The sequence below is a fragment of the Camarhynchus parvulus genome, chromosome 1A, assembly GCF_901933205.1.
Source record: "Camarhynchus parvulus chromosome 1A, STF_HiC, whole genome shotgun sequence".
Taxonomy (NCBI): domain Eukaryota; kingdom Metazoa; phylum Chordata; class Aves; order Passeriformes; family Thraupidae; genus Camarhynchus; species Camarhynchus parvulus.
In genome coordinates, this window is record NC_044586.1 from 37020170 (window position 1) to 37043069 (window position 22900).

A 22900-nucleotide genomic window follows, 5' to 3' on the forward strand; every position below is an offset into this window, starting at 1 on the left:
ATTTAAGAAAGCAAAGATGAAAACCAGAATGATGAGGGTATCAAATGGGCCTGGTTCAGATCACTTGCAGGGATAACAGTCTCTTATAAGCAAAACCAGCTTAGGTAGTTTAATTTCTTCCTGATATGATTATGTACAACAAAAGCTACAAAATCTTTCAGAGCAGCAAACCTAATGAAACTACTGTGCATGCCTAGATGACCTTATTTGTCAGTGTGCAAGGAGCACTTCACACCACCCCTCCCTTACAGTGCTGGTGCATTTTTCCCTCCTGCCTACCAGGGAAGAGTGCCTAGAAGTCGTTGTCCTGTTGGCAGAGGCAAACAGAAATTTGTCATAATAGATGGTGAGAAGGAACAAGCCTGGTCATCACTTTCCATACCAGTAGTTGAAGGGAATTGTATAATTGTTAGCCTGCTTAAAATGCTGCTTGGATCATCTGTTCCACAGATGATAATCCTTTGGACAGCAGAGTATTGCCCAGCATTGGATTGCAATCTCAGAACCTATGTAAAAGATCAAAACACATGGCAATATTATGCTATGGGAAAAGATTAGGCATTGCGTTGTAGTGCAGTGCATTGTTTATGTCCTGTATATGCATTGTGGCAAAGTGTTTGTTTAAAAAAAATCTTAGATGGTTATTAAAAGTCAGATTGTACTACTGAGAATTAAAAGGAAGGATTCAGTCTGGGAGGAGGGAAGGGAGGGGAATTTTCCTTTGGACTCAGATCCCGTGCTTGAGTAAGCCCTGAATAAACACGTGTCACACACTGGCACAGCACCTGAGGTTGCATCATGGGTGCCAATGTACATTATCTTCAGCGGCAGTAAGTACTGTGACTAACTCTTGTATTCATTATGAATACTTACAGGTTTTTATAAAACTGAAAGCAGCATTTTGGTCCATAGCATCTCTACAGCTATGCAACATGTCTGCATGTTCAGAGGCAGGTAATCACATGTGTTCTTTCTGAACTGTCAAAAAGGCCAGATGTGAGCAAACATTATGGGAGCTCAACAGCTTCCAGATGGTACCAAATGGTGGTTTGATGTCAGCCAAGTTGGAGAATGCACCAGTTAGCTGTGCTGCTGTCTGCTTCTGACAACCTGGGTTGCTGAATGCATTGCAGAATTTTGTTGTAGTAGAAGCTTTATAAGCATAGAGGAATTCTTGTCCAGGCATGCTGTATAATGGTTATAATGTGAATAACTGAAGTGAGGTCATCATCAGTTGGACCTGTCAGACACCTAGAAATGAGCAGGAGCACAGGCTGATGCCACATCAGAAAAAGATTCAGCAGCTAATCCTATTAGAAGTACTACCAAGGATTACAAGCCTGTGCACCAGGACTGGAGTCTCTTCTGAATGATTTCCTTAATCTGCCTCCATTTCCTCAAATACAGAGTTAAGGGTGTTGGTTTGACCATTCTTGTTAAGGGCAGCAGCTCTTCATTATAAGGTGAAAATGTGTTGCGTCATCTGCTCAGTCATGTGGAATGATCTTGATAGAGCCTTGTTGCTATTTGAATAGTGCTACTTCTACACTTACTGGTGAACATTTGAATATATACAAGGACCTTGCTTGGTTTTTGGGAGGCTTTTCATCTTTAAATCTCATGCTACCACAGCAAACTTGCTGATGCAGTGCAGACATACTGTTTGTTTACAGTGAATATTTGATGTTTGTATCTGATCAATTCACCCAAAAGCTGCATATTAGTACTGAAAAGGAGGATCCTCAGATGGATTGTCCTTTCAGGATTTTCCAGGATCTTTAGGATTTCATGTATTTTTCCAGAATACCTGGGCAGCTGATGGTTTTACTAGGTCTTCCCTGACTGCAAACAGTGGACATGTGGCTTTCCAAAGAGTTGCAGTCCTGCTGAAACTGCATATGTAGGTTACCTTGTCCACCCATGTGCAATAAGGACATCTCTTTGAACGTCTGAGGCCTTTTGCTATATGTGGCCTGCCTTTGTTGTCTGTAGAATTAACTTACCATTTTCCAAGAATGAAGAAACTGCAGAAGAAGGTGTTTTAGCATGTGAGGGAAATTTTATATACACTTAATCACAGTGAAAGCCCTTCACTTACTTTATACCTGTTCTGCAGAAATTGCAGAGAGTTACAGTGGAGCTGTATTTATGTAAAAATAAGGAATAAAACTGTGTAAGATCTGATGTATCTCTGTCTGGATTCTTGCTATATTCAATTTTCTATTAACACTGACATCTCCTTGTGGCCTCATAGTGAGTCTGAACCTAAAATTATAGTTCATTGTGTGGTTTACCCTTCTGTTTAATCAGTTGAAGTGCATTATAAAGCTCAGAGGTCAGAGGTAGGGAGCAGAAAATGAGGAAAGATAGCTTTTTTAAAATGAGAAACAACTATCTTTAGTTATAAGTGTTCCCAGACTTCATATTTGTGGGCTCTGTATAGTATACTAGCACATTGGTGTCGTTTTTAATAACCTTTTACAGAACATATGGCTCAAGATTTATCTATATGCAGAGCCTTGTGGACAGAACTTGTAAATTGTAATAAAAAAATCTCCAGATGTACTTGTTATTTCTTACTAACACAGAATGATTTTCTTGGGAAGAAGGTGACATTGGAAAGGCAACATCTGTGTTACTACTTAAATTTTAATAATATGAATCATTTTCTTTCAACAGAGGAATTCAAGGGCTCAACAATAGTTGAATTAATGAAAAAAGAAGGCACCACCCTAGGGCTCACAGTATCGGGTGGTATTGACAAGGATGGGAGACCAAGAGTATCTAACCTTCGTCAGGGAGGAATCGCTGCGAGGTAACCGCATCTCAAGCTGCAAAATGCTTTATAATATGTGATTGCCTCAGAAATACATACTGCTTCAGAAAGGTCACCTAAAAAATATGTGACTGATGCATCTATAATGGCAGCCCATCACACTGGAGAACCTCGGGGAAATGGCAACAGCTGGTCCTTCTTTTTGCTCAAGGCTACTTTGATAGAAACTGGAAATACCCATGAAATCTTTGAAAGTTGTCATAATACTCATGGTATTTCTTCTAAATTATGTATGTTTTATTTCTGGGGTTTTTTGTTCTTTGAAGAAAAAATTTGAAAAAAGTAGCATAACATACTGAGGGGAAAAAAACAAAAGGGAAAAAAATAATGATAGTGCTACCATAATTTTATTCTTTTTTTAATTCTTCATTTGGTAGCTTTGGGATTAAAAAGACTCTAAAGTGATAGGTACCTTGCTTACTACTACAGTGGAAAGAAAAAAGGCTTTTAATCATCAGTGAGACAAGTCAAAAGATAAGGGTTGAGGTAAATCATTCCAAGTAACTGAGTAGAACATATGCTTTTGGTCTTGGCCCATCTCCTCTTGATATGTTAGCTATGAAGGCAACCAATGTCCAAAAAAAATATTTTTTGGACATTTCCCAAAGAGAGAGACAAGGATGGAGATATGAAGATGGCTTCCAAGATCCTATGCCCAAACCAGTCAAATCATCCAGCTCCTTTATTGTAGGGCTGGTTTTGTACCTCAGGAATGAATAATGCAACAATGTTCTTATTTTAATATTTAACGAGCTAGAGTAGATTAACATCTTAAAATGCCACTTTCTGTTAGAAATATCAACTTGTTTTAATCTAGATTCATGGAAAAAAATTCTTACCATTACTAAACAGTAATTTAAAGGATTTAGTTTGGTTCATCAGATCTGTCTTTCACAAAGGAAATACGTACTTTTCCCTAGGAGTGACCAGCTGGATGTAGGGGACTACATCAAATCTGTGAATGGAATCAACCTGACCAAATTTCGCCATGATGAGATCATCAGCCTGCTCAAGAATGTTGGTGAAAGGGTTGTGTTAGAAGTGGAGTATGAGCTGCCTCCAGTCTGTAAGTATTTGCAGAGCAAAATGAAAGCCTATGTAGAACAGCAGATGTAGTCAACAGTAAGATGGGCATGGTTAGTAGTAGTCATTTTAGTAGTGGTTGTTTTTTAATTTTCTTAATTCTGTTTTTTCCTGTGGCTTATCACAGAACGTTGAAGCAGTACAAAAGAACTGGCAGTACAGGGGGATGCTCTCAGATGCTTTAGAAGCAGAAATCTCACCAACAACAGAGCAGAGTTACCAATCTCTGCTTTTTGTTGGTTTTTTGGTTTTCTGGGGGTGAGGGTTGGTTTTTGGTTGGTTGGTGTTGGTTGGGTTTTGTTTGGGGATTTTTGCTCAGAAACTGATGAACTTCTCCCCTGCTTTCTAGCAGCTGGAGGATTAGTCTAGTTACGTATTTGGGATTTTTTGAACCTCCTGACAAGCACATTAAAATTTTTTGAATGTCCTCTGTTGATTAGTGTTTGCTTGTGGAAAGGGAACTTTATGTTCTGAAGCACAGTATCTGAATTAATCAGCTGAGTTCAGAGTTTGCTGCAGATGTAGTTCTTTCACCAGCATTATTTGTTTTGCATTTATTCAACTGAGCTTTCTTTGGTTTTCATCCTCTTTTAGCAATGTGCCACGCTTGTTCACTGAGACTGGATTTTGACACGCTAAATTACAGCAGCATTTGTAACTTTCTCTTTAAGTCCTTGGAATTTCCAGCCTCTTCATACAAGCATAGATGATAAAGTTGGAGATAATTAGCAGACTAGTTGTTTCCATGAACTACTAGCGAGCAAGCTGCTTTTGTTAAACAATAAAGTTTTCCAGTAGTCATGTGGAGAAGCCCTGGCACTTCCTTCCTAGCCCCATACATAATGAAATTCTACTGTTGTTCCCATGCTTGCTCCCTCAGGCAGAGGACTGCCACAGTTTCAGAGCCAGAATATGTCAGTCATTTAATAATGATGGATTAAATTTGGCTGAGCACTAGTAATACCACTCCCTAGTGCTTCCTTCCATTTCTGAAGTGTTCACAGCAGGAGGGTCCAGCTGCTGTTTTCAGCACGAGCCACCTCAGTGTTTAAAACTGGAAGGTGAGCGGTGCCTGCCCCGTGTCTATTGATGTAGGGTGGCTCTAATGTAGGGAATAATGTGCTCTATGATTTCAGAAGGCTGAATAATTGCTTTATTAAGCTGTACTATATTACACTAGTACTATACTACATTATATACTAAAGAGATACTATACTACAAAGATACTAAAGAAAAACCCATGAGTGTCTAGAGACAGTCAGGACACAGCTTTGACTCAACTGGCCAAGGAATCAAAACAACTTTCACTGGTGTCCAATTAACAAATTGCTTTGGGTAAACAATCTCCATAACACATTCCACATATGCAAAAACAACAGGAGCAGTGAATAGAGATAAGAATTGTTTTCTCTTCTTCTCTGAGCTTCTCACTGCCTTCCCCAGGAAAATCCTGGGAGAGAGTTGTGCCTGCTGCTGTCTGTGAAGAGAGCCTCAGCCACACATCTGCCTTTCCTTGTTGGAAAGGATTAAGCAACTTTTTCCCACAGCAGGCTGAGGCTGGGGTGCAAGGACAGCCACCTGAGTGGCTGTGCCCAAGTGGAAGGATGCTGCTGCCATTCTTCACTGCTGAGCTGTGGGTTTTACCTCTCCCCAGTGGAAGTTACAGGCCACACCAAACAAATGGGGAAGTGTGGATTCATCATGAGCTACATGCAAGGCCACTTTCTGTCAATAGGAATGAAAGCAGCAGTTGTCTTCTCCTTATAATTTTTTTTCGTCAGTAAAACGTTTCTAACTGAAAAGGAAACAACTACATGGACTCAGTAACACAGTCGTGATCTTCAAACTGTAGCAGGAATTACTACAAGACACAGCAGTGCTCTGGAGGGCCATCTTTCACCTGTTTTCCTAAGAAATTGAGATTTTTGTAATTTCACTGGATGGTTCTCCTAGTTCCCTGCAGTAACTTTTTTAATAGGGACTGAAAAACTCCCAAAAAAGTACATTACATACAGTACATCTCCTGGAAATAAACACCTGAGTGAGCTGGGAGCAGGTGAGTCCCCAGAGAGACAGAGAGAGGGGCAGAGAGCACTGAGGGCCCTCTTCTCTTCCTGATGCCTTTCATGGCTGGCAGCACACACAGGGTAGCCTGTGGCATCCCTTGCCCCCTCAGGGTATCCTGACAGGGAAACTCTGGTTATTGTAGGCAGGAACATTAAATGACACAAGTTTTCATTAGTTCTGCTGCTCACAGAAGTTGTATTTTATAGAGCTGGGTTGGTTTGGTTTTGGTTTTTTTTTAATTTTATGTGCGTTTGTACTGTTTGCAGTACTTGAGTGGAAGGTGTGAGTCCATGTGATTTTGCACAGAGTCCTTTTCCCATTAGAAAATAGAGTTCTTAGACCCTGCCAAAGCTTTTCCTGTAAAAGCTAATAGCAAACTGTCTGCTGGTCTCTTAACAGCAGTGGTTTCAAATTCTGTAAAGTGGATTATCACACCCAAATGCATTAGTCTGTGCATTAGGCTTCTCACCTCCTAGTCCAGCTGTACGCCAGTTCTTTAGTACTTCCAGAGAAAATACGGACTCAGCTAGAAGCTAAAGAACTTTTTATTAACACCAATTATAAGGGAGCATGTTACATTTTGAAAAAGAAAAAAAAAAGTCCTTTTGATAATAAAATGCATTATGCATTGTAATCTAGTAACCTAAGACCAGAGAAACACCCCAAAAATCTTGTCTTCTCTCTAAGTGACAAAAGCAAATGTTTTCGTAACTTAACAAGAAGCTCAATGGGTACTCTTAAGAATTTCATGTCATTTTTGCCTCACTATGTATTTCCATGTTTTCTTGAACTCTTCTATAAGAAAAGCAAAATTATGCCATAATTTAAACAGTAAGACTCAAATTCCCCAACTGTTATATGCATCTGTGTCTTTTTTCCAAACCATTGTCACTCTGCAAAATATCTAGCCCAAAATTCTCTCAAAAAGGGGATGAGTTCTATTTTATTACAGGTTTTCAGTCTGTCTGTCCTGTAATTGAGTCTTTCCAATTGCATGACTCAATATCTATCTTAAATTAGAAAAGATGTAAATCTGTGTGTATAATTAGAAAAATAATAACCATTAAGGTTTGTATTCTTTTTCTTTTAGCTGTACAAGGATCAGGTCTCATCTTTAGAACTGTGGAAGTTACTTTACATAAAGAGGGGAACACTTTTGGATTTGTAATAAGAGGTGAGTTATTGTTGAGTTTGAACTCTCTATTTTCTTGTTTAAAAAAAAGGTGATAAGTTTTTGATCACTCAGAAATATGTCAAGATTTATGTCTTACAGTTTGTAAAAATCAATATATTACATTTTCCATATTTTCATGTGTTGCTTTTATGAGGTGCTCAAATTTTTGTTTATGGAAGAATTGTAAGTAATCAGCTATGCCAAGGAAACATGACAAACTCTGGTCACATAACACCAAATTCTGCTACCAGTGAAATCTCCAGGAAGATCATAGTTCTTAAAAAAATTTACATGTAGTACTTCTATATATTAGACATGAAATTTGATTAATACTGCTGGTAGTCTGAACTGTACAACTAAAATATTATCATTGACTTGGAGAACAGAAAAAAAGATGCAGCTGTTAATTAATATACCCCAATAATGAATTACTATTTTCTTCAGGGAAAATGTCTTTTTTATTTAATACATAAATTATTAGTAATCACTCATTAGTCTCAGTATACATAAAATACAGGGTTTTTTTCTCTGTGCTGCAAACATTGCAGAACAAGCTGTTCACACTGAGATCACATTTTCAGAGTGAAGGTTCTAAGAAAAAAATACTCATTTAGTAAGAGTCCCTCCATATAAATGTTTTTAAAGATTCATCTATACATAGAGTAAGTTGATTTTATTTACGTAAAATTCAGTGGAGGGTCATATTAATAGCTTGGCATTTTTTTTCATTTTTTTAGCCCGTCTGTGAAGGTGCATGCTACAAGATGTAGGCTTGCCTTTTGGAAATGAGCTTTCATAAAAAGCATAAAATGAAGGTATACTTTCTCTGGCTTTTTCCTTTCCAGGTGGAGCACACGATGACAGAAATAAATCTCGTCCTGTAGTAATAACATGTGTCAGACCTGGAGGGCCTGCTGACAGGTACAATTCATCTTTCTCTGGAGTTCATGTGAAAGAGAAATGGAGGAGGGTGAATTATTTGGGACAGAAGTTAAGATTTTGAGTGAAACAGATGAATTTAAATACAGTCCTTTGAAATTCATGGGTTTGTCTTTAATTATTGTAATAGAAATAATAATAACTGCAGCAGTAGTAATGGGCAGCCATAGAGGGTCAGCATGTTAGGGTGTGTGTGAACTTTAATTTAGAATCTTGCACCTAAAATAATTAGGATAAATTCCTGCAATAGGTCAGGGCACATTTTTTTGCATTCTTCAGACAACTGATGTAGCTCTTAATTGTGCTTTCTATACTCTAACACCACAATCTTTTTCTCTTGCGGTTCAGAATAATACTGTGACCAGTTTGAGTGTTTTATTGTTCTGTTAAGATGTTTGTACATATCTGCTTGTGAGGTCACACATAACTTTACCTAGAAAACTTCTGAACATTTATGTTTATGTTATTGGCCATATTTGTATAAAATACCATTATTTTTATTAAAAAAATAAATATAAAGAAAGAATATTCACTTTATTTTTATGTACGAAGTGTATTTTCAGAAATGGCATCTGTGTCCTTAAACCATTAAAGAAACTCAAAGGGCAGTTTCTTTAAAGCAGATTGATATCTATAGCCTATGTTGACATTTTCAACCTTGGAAACTGAGAAGAAAATGTTTCAAGAGAGCATTTCTTTTGTTCCCACACTTTTTTCTCTCCCTCATTCCCTGGTTTCCGTGTTTTTCCCCATTATTCTTAAGTTGACAGTGTTAGTGTTTAATGTTTTGTTATAATTCTGCATAGGTTATGAGATATGCCTAGGAGACAGCATTTTAGATTTAGAGCTGAATTACTTCTAAGTAGGCAGAAAGGAAAAATGGAATTATGCAAGTAAAAGATATTTTTAAAGAAAATCAATAAATGGACATTCATATTCTGCAATCTGTTTCAGCACCCATGTGTTTGCACCTCATGTTTATTTTTAAGAAAATATTGGAGGAGGATGTGTTTGTATATGTATGAAAACAGAGTTGTGTGGACAAGGTAGAAAGAAAGCATATGTTGAGCAGAAGCTATACTTAGATGCAATTTAACGTGACTTGATTATTTCACTGTGTGGTAAGCTGTTTTCCAGTCACTGACTTTTCCAATTAAAGCAATTTCCTTTCCATTGCACCCTCTGATCATTCTGGCTGTCAAAGTAAATGTTAAGTGTTAAGGCAAGAGGGATGGATGTCAGGGAGGGCGAGAGAGAATCGCTTTGCATAAAAATGGTACTATCTCCACATCAATTTGTCTTACACTAACAAAGATCACTCCTTTATCACTCCAGAGAGGGCACAATCAAACCTGGGGACAGGCTGCTGAGTGTGGATGGGATCCGGCTGTTGGGAACAACGCATGCTGAAGCCATGAGCATTCTCAAGCAGTGCGGGCAGGAGGCGACTCTGCTGGTGGAATACGATGTCTCGGTGATGGGTAGGTCCTGGGGTAGGAACTGGGGCTGTGACGCTGGGAGCCAGCTGTGATATTTCTCTGCCTGTTCTCCAAGAGCTATTTTAGCAGTGATTGTGACCTGTTATGCTCCTAGTAGTGCTGCTATTCCCTTCTGCATTGTATCATTAATCTTGGGTTCATAAGGAGGTGAGCAGTATTTTACTGTAATTTAGCATTCTGACAATTCCGTGGTTTGTCAGCTGAGACAATAGTGTGGGTTCTAGCAGAGTAACTTTTCCAGTGACTAGTTTATAATAAAGGTTAATGAAGTGTAAGCATTTCTGTCACATGAGGGAGGGGAATACTTGATCTAACAAAAATTCTTTTGCCTTTTGCCAGTGCTGCTAGTTGGACAAGACATAATTAAAAAGTCACAAGACTGCCACAGAGAAAAGAATAGGGGAGAGAAATTTTGTTAAGAAATACAGAGGTGGCAAATGGCTTGAAAAATGATCTTACATGTTATCCAAACTTCGACTGAATTCACTGAAAATATGGGAGGTTTTTTTGGGAATTCAAGTAGATCAGATGATTTTTAATATGAGATTTGGAATTTATTTGTTTCCATTTGTTTTGGAAATTGTCATTTCCCCTCAATGTTTTCAAGATAGAGAAAATTCATGGCAGCAAGAAACAGAAATACTCACCAGTCAGACTGAAATATTTCTTGTCTTTTTGGGGATTTTTCACTTCTTTTCCTGCTCAGTTCCACAGTCAGATTTCTAGCCTAGCAGTAAGGCAGCCTCCTAGGGATTTGTGAAATAGCACTGTCAAACTTCAAAGCCTTGGAAAGGATTAATACTGGAAAGAATAATGTCAGATATTTGCTTATGCTGGAACAGCCCTCTTTATTCTTCTCTGAGACACAGATTTCTCTTTTTTTATTACAATATATGTCTCTGTTTACTTAACTGTCAAGAATTGAAGTGGCAGGTTTGTGTAGTGTCTGGCAGGCCTGATGGACAGTTGTACAGATTCATGTCCAGAAAGGTGGAGACAGCTCAGATGAGCTCTAGCTTCTGAGGAGAACTAGAATTTAGGTGTTTTCATTTGTTTCTTCTTTTTCTTCTTGGTCATGATGGATGACCAAACCCTGTCTATCATCACAGTTAAATCAATATTCTTTCTACTCCACTATTTCTAAAATGAACCCCTGTAGACAAAGGTCCCAGCAAACTTTCAGAGAAAACTCCCATCCCCATTTTCCTTGTGTACCCCAGGGGGAGAGTAAGCCTCCATTTCACTGAGGATCTTTTGGAAATCTTTGAAGGTTTGTGTAAGGAGGAGACCACATGGTGAAATACTCTATTGTTTCCTAAATTGCAGCTTGTTCAAGGCAGGGACCTTCTTTTCAGTACTATCTGGATAGAGCTCAGTTCAGGAGGATACAGAACTTAGGTGGAAATTTCAGGCTTTTAACCCTATAGGCAGCACCTACCAATCAGTCTCTGTGTCATTTTCTCTCTGAATAAACTCTTTTTGTTCTCAGCACCAAATCTGGATTTACCATTCCTGCCTTCCGGGCAATGAATGTGTTATCCAATAGCAATTAAAGGAGGTAGAAGAACCTGAGACTTGTGGAATCAGAAGGAAAAGGAAATCAAACACTGGGAAATCCATGGAATGGTGGTCCAGCAGATTCTGCAAGAAGAAACAAGGAGGGAACCAGTAGACTGTCTTTCTAATGCATTGTGATATTACCTACCCCCCAGTAGATTTTGAATTTTTTCCAATTTGCGTGCCCTGAATAGTATTTTAGCAGTGGTGTGAACAAAAAATTTTGTTGGAAAGCTCTCTTGTGCAGCTATTTTATGACCATGGTGTAAAGGCTGAAAATCATTCATCCTAATCCATTGAATCCTTTCCAGGAAACCTTTTCTGATTTGAATCTTCTCTTAGTTCTGCTCAAGAGCAGGAAAGTCAAAGTTGGGAGTAACATGAAAGAGAGAACATGAGTCATGAAGAGAAATTTAAAAATTACAGAAATGTTACTCTTTTTTCTCAACTCTTATGTTACCATAAACTGTTTGTAATACTGTGTAAGGGTTGATGAGAATTTTAAAATAGGCTAAAACAAAGGAAGAGTATTAGGTAAGGTGACTGATCAATAACTGATGCTTGAAAATAGATTAGTAGGTTAGCCTGCTTGAAGGGGGCAGAAACAATCCAAAAGTTGCACAGAGGTCTTGTGTGTTCTGTGGGGTCCTCCTGTTATAAGCTTTCAGTAGAATATATTACTCTTAGAGATATAATTGTAGCCCTGTTTGCTTCAATACCTTTTCTTCTGTTAGTGATGGTAATATCCTGTAAAGTAGCATTCTGTGTGGCCAGAACTGGAAAGAGCCATAAAATACATTCTGATAGCATGAAATTGGAACTTGATTTGAAATGGTTTTACTAGATGAAGAAAATAATCCTGAGCTATTTTTCAACTACAGTCCTGTAGTGTGTAACTGACTTTTCTTACTCCTGTAAGCATAAGCTGTTTCAAAGGTGCTCTATTTCTCAAAATTTAGTTCTCCCAGCTGAAGTCTTCAAGAGGTCACTTGGGGAGCTTGTACATTTTATTGTTTCTGGACCCTAGACAAACTGGAGTGAAAAAAGCATCAAGGGGTTCTGTGCAGGGTAATCAAGTGTGTATAATGTAAGAGATGTGGCTGTTCCTGTTGAACTCTGGAGTTACACCTGTGCATGCTTAAGTACATCCTGAGGTCTCCTGCTCTACTGGGTTCTAGGAAATAAACTTGTCAATTCAGCTTCTTGGAAGAGATTTTTTTTTTAGACTCTGCTGAAAATATTTCCAGGTTGGTGTGTGGAGTGTATTGCTGTGTAGTTTCAAAGAGACTTTGTCATAGCAGGAGTTTGAAAATACCAAGATAATCCCTGAAGAAAATTGGAAAACCTAATTTCTGAGAAAGTATTTTATAGTGTGATAAAAGTTACATTTGAAGTTGTGGAGGATGCAGTTTTCCAAATGTGTTTCTGTTTTCCAGAACACATTCTCCAGTGTTGAAGTACTGTGATTGCTTACCTTTCTTGTTGATTTTAGAGGAACTGCCTGTGTTTTTTAACTTTGTGATGCTTAAATAATGCTGCACTTCAGTGTTTGCAAAGGATGTGGATACGGTGACTCGCTCTACACAAAACTGTGTAGAATTAACATGATCTTTGTGGGCTTTATTACTTTTCTCTGTAGTCCTTACACCTTGAGTGTCCGAACTTTCTGGTCATGTGGATCACCTATTTTGATCTAGTGGTGGGAGAGGTCTGTGTAGTGCAGCTCTCTGTGCCCTATGATTACACCTGAGCCCTCATTTTGAGGAAGGGGAGAAATAGAGGCCTGGTGGTAGCTAGCAGTGACTTGGAGCCACTGTCAAGATAATTTCACAACCTGAATCCTCTCCTGTGGCAATCAAATAAAAATATTAATTCCAGGCTATAAAGTTAGGTTGGAGAGACTGAAATTCTCACTGTTAGGCAGTGGTCAGATGAAGTATCATAATTAACTGCTCACAGCTAGAGTGAGAGTGAGAGTTAGAATGCAGCACTAATAACCAGCTACAAACAAAGATTCACAGTGCTTCTGTCTAAAACAAGAAATAAAAGTTTATCAGTACATTGAAGCTGAGGAGATGTAGTTTCCCTTCAGGTTTTCAAAGATCTGCCATGCTGCCACTGGGCTCTGTGTGATCTCTGTAATTGGGGTTGCATCTGCTTGGGTAACCTTCCATATTTTCTCAGAAAGGGAGCAATCAGACAAGTTCAAAGGTAGTGACTACCTTGAGTTTAAATTCTGGCCATTTTTATGTAACTCTAGTTCATATCTAGAGTTGATGATCTTTTGAGCAACCTACTTTTTAATAAAGTCTTGGATGCTCATGCTGGGGCAATCTTTGAATCAAGGATACTGTAGTTAAAGAAAACTAACAGCTTTTGCCAAAACTTGGGCACAAAAGAAGCTTTTTTTAGTTGTTTGCACTTGTGAGACACATCTTTCTCTCTTCAATGGGTTTTTGTTAGTTCAAACCACTCTGTGGTGTTCAGGAGTAAAGGGACATATTGCACTTTCAAATTCCATATGTTTCTCTGGCTTCTTTAACAGTTCTTGCTCTTATTTGAGCCAGAATAGATTTGCTGGAATGTGGCACCCTGTAAGCTCTCTCTACAAAACAGAAACAGTCAGCTTGTTTTCTGTTGCAAATCTAGCAGAGTCACCCTGACACAGAACTGCTTGATTTTAACTAGAGCAACACCCTCTATTTTCTGAACTCAATGTTTAACACTGATAGAACTTCCTAGAAAGGGGAATATTGATGCAGACTTCTGCTAGTAAATCTTTTTGCTAGCCTCATCCAAGGCTTTTGCCTCTTTAAATTCACCCATTAAAATAAGCTAATTATTAATTAATTAATGCTGTAATGACCTTATGAAAGTATATTTAAAGAAACCTGCCTCACCTTTTAGCAATTCTGCCTGGCAAGATCACTAGGGAGAGAAAATTTACACAGTTTAAAGATCAGGTGAGATAATCTGCAGTCTAGTGTGGACTTTCAGTAATGTGTGGAAGGCGAGAAATAGAGGAGAAAAAAGAACTTATGGGCTGACCCTTAAGTTACATAAAGCAATATCACTCAAGTACATCCAGAGCTGTGGAGACCCTTAAAAGCTAGAGATTTTACAAGCCCAAAGGAACAGGAGCCCCAGAGACTCCAAGGACTGACTTAGGATCTTCATAAGCCTTACAAGTTTTGCAAGACCTTACAAACTGACGTAAAGTCAGGAACCCTGTAGGATTCCACACTTCCTTTTTCTTTCTGTTGCGTTACAAACTTAAAATGTACATTTCTCTTGTCTCATATAGGGTTTTGACAGAACAGATAGGTTAACATAACTCTAGCATTTGACTGCAGCTGCAGGTCTCCTGGCTATCACAGGGTGATAGATAGAGATCCCTTGAAATTCTGAGTATGAATTAATTGCTTAAAACTTTGAAGAAGTTTTCTTATGTTGCTTCAGAGACAGATAGAATGAAAATTAATGTGCAAAACAAAGGTCATAATAGCTGTATTAATTGAAACATTACTTTAGATACTGCTACACAGACACATACACAAGTTATGTTACAAGACAGTGCTGGAAGTCAAAATGTTGAGTGTTCCATTTGGGAAATGTCAGAAGTGAAACTGTCTGCTCAGCCACTGTCCAGAGGGGTGTGCATGCAGTATAGTCACAAGAGCCACAGGAGAGATAATAACCTTTTATGCAGCTATTCATTTTGAATTTTATTTCTGTCTCCAGTGTGTGACCATAGGCTTATTAAAGGCACTGCCCAGATCCTTGTCTAAATGCAAAGTTATTAATTTCCTGGTGTTTTTTCCTGAGGCCCTAATCCAGCCACAGTTTGAGTGCTTCAGGCAATATGCAGATCTCAAGGAGAAAACCTCTGAGTCCCAAGGTCATTCCATATGTATTGGATCCTTCTTATCCAGGAGATAACACAGACATAACTCTAACAGTTCCAGAAGTATCCACTCACAGATGTATCACTAGGTAAAACACATGGGATTTTTTTGTCTCTTGTGGAGGCTGAGTGATTCACATTCACTGAGCAGATACTTAAATCTATGTGCTGTGGCGCATTAGTCTCATCTTACTGTGCGGTTTACTTGTTCATCAAACCCGTGGTGTGTTCTGCTGTTTGGTGCCAGATGCCTGCATCAAGGACACCAGTATAAACTGACAGTCAGCCGTGGATATATAAAATAAATAATTTTTCTCTTTGTAGTGCCAGCAGGGTGTGCTAAGGCACAGGCAAGTGGTTCAGCTTCGCTGAGGGCAAGTCCTGCCTGACCCACCTCTTGGGCTTCTATGATGGAGTAACTATCCCAGTGGACAGGGCAAGTGTAGGGGGGCGCAGTATGGATAAATGAAGGTAATCTTACCCCCCAATGAGTTACAGCTGGAACCAATTACTAAAGATTAGGAACACCTGTAACTAATAAGAACAAGTGGCATAACGGGTGGAGTAGTAGGAGGAGTCAGATGGCCACTGCAAGGACCAGGAAGAGTCACTGCTCAGAGGAGCTCACCATGAGAAGCATTGGGAAGGTATGAAACTCTGAAGCTATGGAATCTTTGCATGATAATAGAATTGTTGTAATATGTAAGGCAACAGGCAAGGGCTACAGGTGTCATCTCTCTGGACTTCTGTAAAGCTTTTGATATGGTCTGCCACAACATCTTTAGCTCTAAACTGGAGAGAGATGGATGCAGTGAGTGGACTGTTGTTAGATGGATCAAGAATTGATTGGACAGTCACATCCAGTGGTTAATGTCTAAGAGTCCCAATGGATATCAATGACAAGTGGTCCTCAGAGGAGCAGTGTTATTTCATATCTTCATTAATGACACAGATGAAGGGATTGAGTGCACCCTCAATAAACTGGCACATGACACCGAGCTGTCCGGTGCAGGTGACACACCTGAAGGACAGGATGCCATCAAGAGGGACCTGGACAAGCTCAAGAAATGGTCCTGAGGGAATCTCAGGAGGTTTAACAAGGCCAAGTGCAAGGTGCTGCACCTGGGCTGGGGCAAACCCTGGTGTCAGCACAGGCTGGGGATGGACAGATGGAGAGCAGCCCTGCTGAGAGGGACTTGGGGTGTTGGGGGAGGAGAGGCTGGACATGATCCAGCCATGGGCACTCCCAGCAGAGAGAGCCAAACATGTCCTGGGCTGCATCCAAAGCAGCGTGGGCAGCGGGGCCAGGAAGGGGATTTCTCTCTGCTCTGGTGAGACCCCACCTGCAGGGCTGCATCCAGCTCTGGGGTCCCCAGCACAGGAAGGACATCAGCCTGTTGGAGAGAGTCCAGAGGAGGCTACTAAGATGATAAAAGGGATGGAGCACCTCTCCTGTGAGGGAAGGCTGAGAGAGTTGTGTTTGGTTCAGCCTGAAAAAGAGAAGGTTTTGGGATGACCTAATTGTGGCCTTACAGTACGTGAAGGGAGCCCACAAGAAAGATGGAGAGAGTCTTGTTACAAGGACTTGTAGTGACAGAAAAAGGGGGAATGGCTTCAAACTGAAAGAAAGTAGTTTTGGATTAGATTTAAGGAAGAAATCCGTCACTGTAGGGGTAGTGAGGCACTGGAACAGATAACCCCGAGAAGTTGTGGGTGCCCCATCCTTGAAAATGTCCAAGATCAGGATGGATGGGATTCTGAGCAACCTGATCTAGTGGAAAGAACCCCTGCTCACTGAAGGTGGGCTGGAACTAGATGATCTTTAAAGTCCCTTCTAACCCAAGCCATTCTATGATCCTGTGATTTCATAAGATTTACCCTTGGCATGAGAAGCCTGAGGCTTGTGATGTTTTTCTGCTATCAAGTTTTCTGCCTCTTTTACAATAGGGAGAATGGGTTATTCCTTTTAACCCTTTGTCTCTCATGCTGCTAGAAAATATGTTGTGCAGACTTCACTTAGTCTCAGCACGAGCCTGTAAGATGATTGATACTCATCAGTTTGTCGTAAGCTCCTGCTTCCTTACCTGCTTTAATCTATTTTACTTATCTTCTTTAAAGGAAATATAAATACCTTTTTTAACACCTCTTGAGATAAATGGGATAACATGGAAACCTAAGGTAAATAGGCATTATGGTTTAAAAAATCCGGCTTTTTGGGCTGGATTGAAGTTCAAATTCAAAAAACAGTTCTTGCTTGATCAGTTTTTAGTGTGATCAAGAGATACAGCTGCTGGCTGTGATGGAGAAATAAAAAAATGCTTGCTATTGGTACCTTTCAGCCTTTACAGAATTTTTGATGCAATCTGATATGTAAAAGCAGCAATCAGGTGTTCCCTCCATTTTACATAACCTTTTCCTTGCAGTTCCCTTTTTATGCCTTACACACCTCCTACCCAACTCATTCACAGCTAGCTCCTCAAAACTTATGGTGCTTTCCCCTATGGGTAGGACATCTGTTTCATTGTGAGGGCTGCTGAGCAGTGAAAGAAGTGTGGAACGAGGGCCTTAAAAGAAAACAGATTTTTTTTCCAATGAATGGTACCCCTGGGTTGCATAAGCAACTCTCAGTTTGTTGTTTGCTAGTACCTGGGTTTCTCTGTCAGACAAACTTCAATCTTCTGACATCCATACCAGAATAGTTCCTCAAAAGAATGAGAGCCACTAAGCCTGCTCTCTGCTAGCAGCATTATCAGACCAGCTGTCCAGCACAGTGCACGTGTGATTGATTGATTCCTGGAGGCCAGAAAAGTCTTCACACACACACGACTGCAGGGTTTTGAAGGTGTTTGCTGAAAGTGGAGAACAACTGTAAAGGTTCTGGATCCCATGTTCCTTCCTGCCTATTTCATGGAGGCATGATGCTTCTTTCCTCCATTCTTTGCTCTTATCCTGGTTCTGAGCTGCATTACTGTCTTTTTCTAGTAGCTGCTTGATTTTTCCTTTCTCTGCTGACCTAGTTTGAGTCGTCTTTTCCAGAAGGTTCTAAATCCCCTACATGCTATTCCCTCTCCTTACAGCCCAGTTTTTTCTGCTGTCTTTTGCCAAGTAAGGCTTAAGTAATTTTCCAATACATTTCTCTCACACTGCTGATTTCCCTCTTTTAAAGGGCTTTTTCAGTTTACATGCCTGTCCTTCTTTAGCCCTTTCTCTTGTCCTCCTCTCTTAGCAAAGCATTCCCAAGTTTCTTGTTCTGCAGCTTCTTTACAGATCAATAACCCGCTCACCTCAGTTCTTCCCCTTCTTGCTCAAAAAGTCGTCCTCTCCCCTCTTCTTAGCTCTTGATTCCCAGTGCCAGAACTGTCAGGTAGAGAGGATACATAGGGGACATGAATTTTCCATATAAAGCCTATAGAATGTTCAGGGGGAAGGGCAGGGTAGGTGAGGCAAACTCTGGGTTTTCCTAATGACCTGTTTCAGCTAAAATAACTGAAGGGAGAGAAAAAAGTACAGTATGAGAAGGGTAACCATTGTAAGAACACATCACACCAGATATTTGTACTGTGGCCAAGTTGTAAGTTACAAACAGTTAAAAACAAGATGTTTTAATCAGAAAAGTATTATTTCCATGATTCCCAAGTCTATTTGCCTGATATCCTTTCACTGTCTGGTTGTGATTTGCTGCTGCAATTTAATAGCCATCTTGCTAGTAGGTGATTCCAGAAGGGAGGGAGGAATTGTCATGTTTTACAAGGATTTCATAAATCTTACAGGTATTTCTTGTTTTACAAACTTCTTGATCATCCCTAAAGAGAAATAAAAGGAGTTTAGCTGAACCATATAAGTTACAAATTACTCTAACAGGTCCAATTAAAATTTATCTCAAGTGCTTTTGAAACTATGACCTTATTAAAAGCAGCTTAATAAACATTGCTTTGTATGGGAGAAAAAAAACCTGTGAAGGTGAAATTAGATGTCCCTGAAACAGAAAATTAAAGGTACAATTTAATTGTCATAAATAACTAGAAAGGGGGAGGCGTTTCTCTTCATGTATGAAAATACTCTGTTTTAGTTACTGAGTTCTGAGAGTAATGGAAAAATTTGTCTTCAAAGACTTGTCAGGAAGGTAAAACCTGTATTTGCTTGCAGTTAATCTAAATAGCCTGCAATTATAAGAAATCAATCGGAAATATCAAACATATTTCATGATGGGCATTCATTAAAGAAGGCCCTTGCTAATCTGTGTTAGTATCTCTTTACAAAGCACGTGGTCTCATGACGCTAACCCAGGGACTAAGATCCTCAAATGGAAGCAGTCTCTACCTCTTAAAAATACGCTATTTTGCTTCTCTTTATAAGTAATTAAAAACAAATTATGGAAGAAGATTCTTGTAGTAATCTCTCCTGTCCACCATCCAGGCCTCAAGAACGCAGAGCAAAGGAGCAAATAATCCTCGCAGACACTTAGTAAAAGATGGGAAATAAAGGATTGATCAAATCTTTCCACTTCACATGAGGGCTATCCAGATACACCATGGAATGCAGGGTGAAAGAGAATTGGCACCCCTATCACATGCTCATACCTCTGGTCAGCTGGAAGTGGGTCAATCAGCTGGCTTCTCTGTTACTTGGCATGCCTTTCAACAGAGACTGTGATTACAGCAGGATAATGAGGTATCCTGGCTTGTGCTTGTCTGAAAAACAAATTAGGCAGGTAGCTGCAGTACTTAAATTCAGAGCGCAGAGGTGAACGTTTTACAGAAATGGTGATAATTAAGTTTTGTGGAGATTAAAGGATCTTTTGTATGTGCCATGCAATTCAAAGCAAGAGAAACTCTGTATTTGGAAAAAATCCAATTAAAAAAAATACAGCTCTAGATTTGTGTTAGTGCCACTGCAGTCATCTGAGAGACTAAGGAATAATAGACAGATGTGATTTTCTTTTTACTAGAGAGAATTTGTGCTGTAACCCCAGAAAACACTAAATATCTCCCAAGACTTTCCCTGAGGGGAGGCATTTTAAAAAACCTGGAACTGAACCACTCCATCCTCTTGACTTTTTTTCATGGGTATGAGACATCAGACTGTGCCTGACAGGTTAGGTCAAGGGGGAAAAAACCCCAGAGTCCCTCAGGTCATTTGCTTCAACACCTGTACCAGGCATAATCTAAGAGGTTAAAATGGGATGCAGATTTTTTTTCCTTTACAGTAAGATTAGTGTTCATTAATCATTTCACAGAACATTTATGCTGAAAAGGAATGGATTTCAGAGTATTAATATTTTTAGATATTTTGCCTAAATATGACCTCAGTTAGTGGTGTTGAAGTGCAAAATCCCTGTGAGTGAGAACATGTTGGATGGACAGCCACCATACATTTAATTTTATTTAGTTTTTGGCTTTCACATAACAGACCAGATTTCAAATGCCAGCATTTGATTTTATAAATCATGGCATGGTATTGATGCTGCTGGTCTTCTCAGTACATCCTGTCATTTGTTACTTGGGTATGGAATGTGGGAGAAGCATCAGCTGCTATGTTTAAACTAGAAAGCAGCTGCAAAGGGAAAGCAAATAAGAAAGGATGTGTCCTTTCTGTGTTTCTTTCAGATCTCCCTTGCTGGAGGAATGGCTTTTTTGCTACTTTCATAAACTGACTCGCAGTTAAACCTAAGATTTGAAAGATTTTTAAAGATAAACCCAAGATTTTGATGTATATTTTTTGTGAAGTTTTTTCTTGTCTTTGCAAAGTTCCTTTCAGTTCAGCTCTTCAGGGATTAGAAGTGTAAGAATTTAAGATGCCCATGCAGCCTTACTCAGATGCCTTGGTGCATATGTTACATTACAAATTTTAATTGAAATGATTGCATACATTTTACCTTCCACAGTCACCTGCTGCATAGTACTAAATGATCTGAAAAGCAGTCATGTGAGAGAAATGTGCTAAAAAAAGGTGATCTCATCTTGATGCAGATGCCCAAACTGGGACAGGTGAAACACATTTGTTAAATGCCAGTTTTCTTGGGTGGTTTTAGAGAGTTTAGGCTCAGGTGTAGCTACTTCAGGTCTGCTCTAGAGAGGTCTGCATTTTGGTGCAGTGAACCCCAACACAGGTGTCTTAAAACATCCTCTCCAGACAAATGGATGCTTTCAACCTTCATTTCTTTGATCCTTGTTTGTTTATCTCTACAGTGGGAAAAACACCATGCTTTTGCTCTAAAGTATGGTTGTAAGAGAAAATCATTAATAAACATGTGTTGTAGAGAATACTCAGAGGCTGCAGCATACAACAGCTCTCCCCCACCACATATGCTCAGAGAAGACTGAGAATACTGTTTAGTAATTAAGGCATGAGCTTGGAAGAAAAGGGAGAAGTGTTCCTACTTGTTAAATATTCACTGTCTACCTTCCATATGAGGCTCTTGAAGAAGGAAGTATATGTGCTTTTTTAATTAAAGAGGGAAGGTAAAAATAAGTACATCCAGGCAATATTCATTCTGAGGATCATTAGGTTTGAAGTGCTTTGTGCCCACATGGTGACTGTAATATTTTCCTTTTAATGGCATTCTGTTTGTAAACAGATGCTTCTGATCTTTATTGGTGTACATGTATTTTTATGATGATTTATACTGATATTCTGCAGATTTTAATCAACTTCTCATTTGGGTTTTTTTTACACCTTGCATAAGCACAGTTTTTCTGTTATGGTCAGCTCAGCAGTGTTGTTTGGAATAGCCTTTTTTTGAGCACTGTGGCCTCTAATTTTTCAAGGTCTTTACAAAGACCTTAGGTAAATTTGGGTGGATTTCACTGGTAAAAGAAAAAGAACAACCAAAACCAAAGAAACAGACTGAAAAGAAACACAGATTAAAAAAGATTTTCACAGTTTTTCCTTTACATAAATTCAGTAATTGCTTAATTATGAATATGAGCAATGGAACACCTTCAAAAAGAAGCAAGTCACCAGACAGGGGCATGAGAGGACCTGGAGCCCCTCGGAGCCTGGCAGCAGGAGCTGCTCTGGCAGGAGGTAAATGTCTTGTCCTGCAGCAGAGAAGGAGCCACATGGGAACCTTGCCAAAGGTGACCCTGGCAGCAAGCTGGCAGGCTGTCTGCTGAGATAGCAGATGATAGAGTGCCCTTCTCATCCTATGACTATAACAGTTATGGGCCACTTGAGTTTCTAGAGGTTATTGCTTAGCTGGGATTTTGGGAGCAGAAATATGGGGAATTGGTTTTGCTGGAAATGTATGCTGTAGAGAACAGGGGATATAGAAGCTTTCTTTTACTTTAAATGTGTGAATACTCCCAGTAGTACTCTTCCTATATTCTTTGGAACAAGTACTGGGAAGGGAAAGGCTGGAAATATATAAGCAATTCTAGATTATTTTTACAATGAGGGTTGAAAGAGTTTATGTTTAGGACCATGGTGTCTGTGTTGGATTTAAGGGCAATTTACCTAAACTACTTTCTCTGTTTCTTTGAAATGTTTTTGCTGAACTGCTGCTGAGGCAGTACCAAAGCAGAAAGAGAGGGCAGTTAATAAACTTGTTTACTGACTCATTTTTTTCTGAGTCAAACATACCAAAGTTTGTGCAACCCCTAAGAGCAGAAAAACTCTTTTGTCCTCAGTGCAAAAACTTCCAGGTCAGATCTCAGCCTCGACCTTCTGCATGGTAGCCTTTTATAATGTTTCTGTGCCAATGCATTAATTATTTTAAATTGAATCTCTACTAGAGCGCAGATTATTGATGAGACCAAAGTTTCAGGTGAAAAATGGTACCAATAGTACATATTTGAAGGATTAGAAATTCATATTTTCTGTTATGAACAGCAATGTGCAGT

At 39.3% G+C, this 22900-nt stretch overlaps 1 protein-coding gene across 8 annotated transcripts in view; it reads left to right on the forward strand.

Moving 5' to 3' along the window:
* GRIP1 (glutamate receptor interacting protein 1) overlaps positions 1-22900 on the forward strand; it is a 315370-nt gene that overhangs the window by 230342 nt on the left and 62128 nt on the right. For all 8 annotated transcript variants that reach the window (XM_030961011.1, XM_030961017.1, XM_030961010.1 and 5 more), the window contains 5 exons: positions 2680-2815; positions 3757-3902; positions 7077-7160; positions 8006-8081; positions 9435-9580. In XM_030961011.1, coding sequence (XP_030816871.1) covers positions 2680-2815; positions 3757-3902; positions 7077-7160; positions 8006-8081; positions 9435-9580 — 588 coding nt within the window. The remainder of the gene's footprint in view (positions 1-2679; positions 2816-3756; positions 3903-7076; positions 7161-8005; positions 8082-9434; positions 9581-22900) is intronic.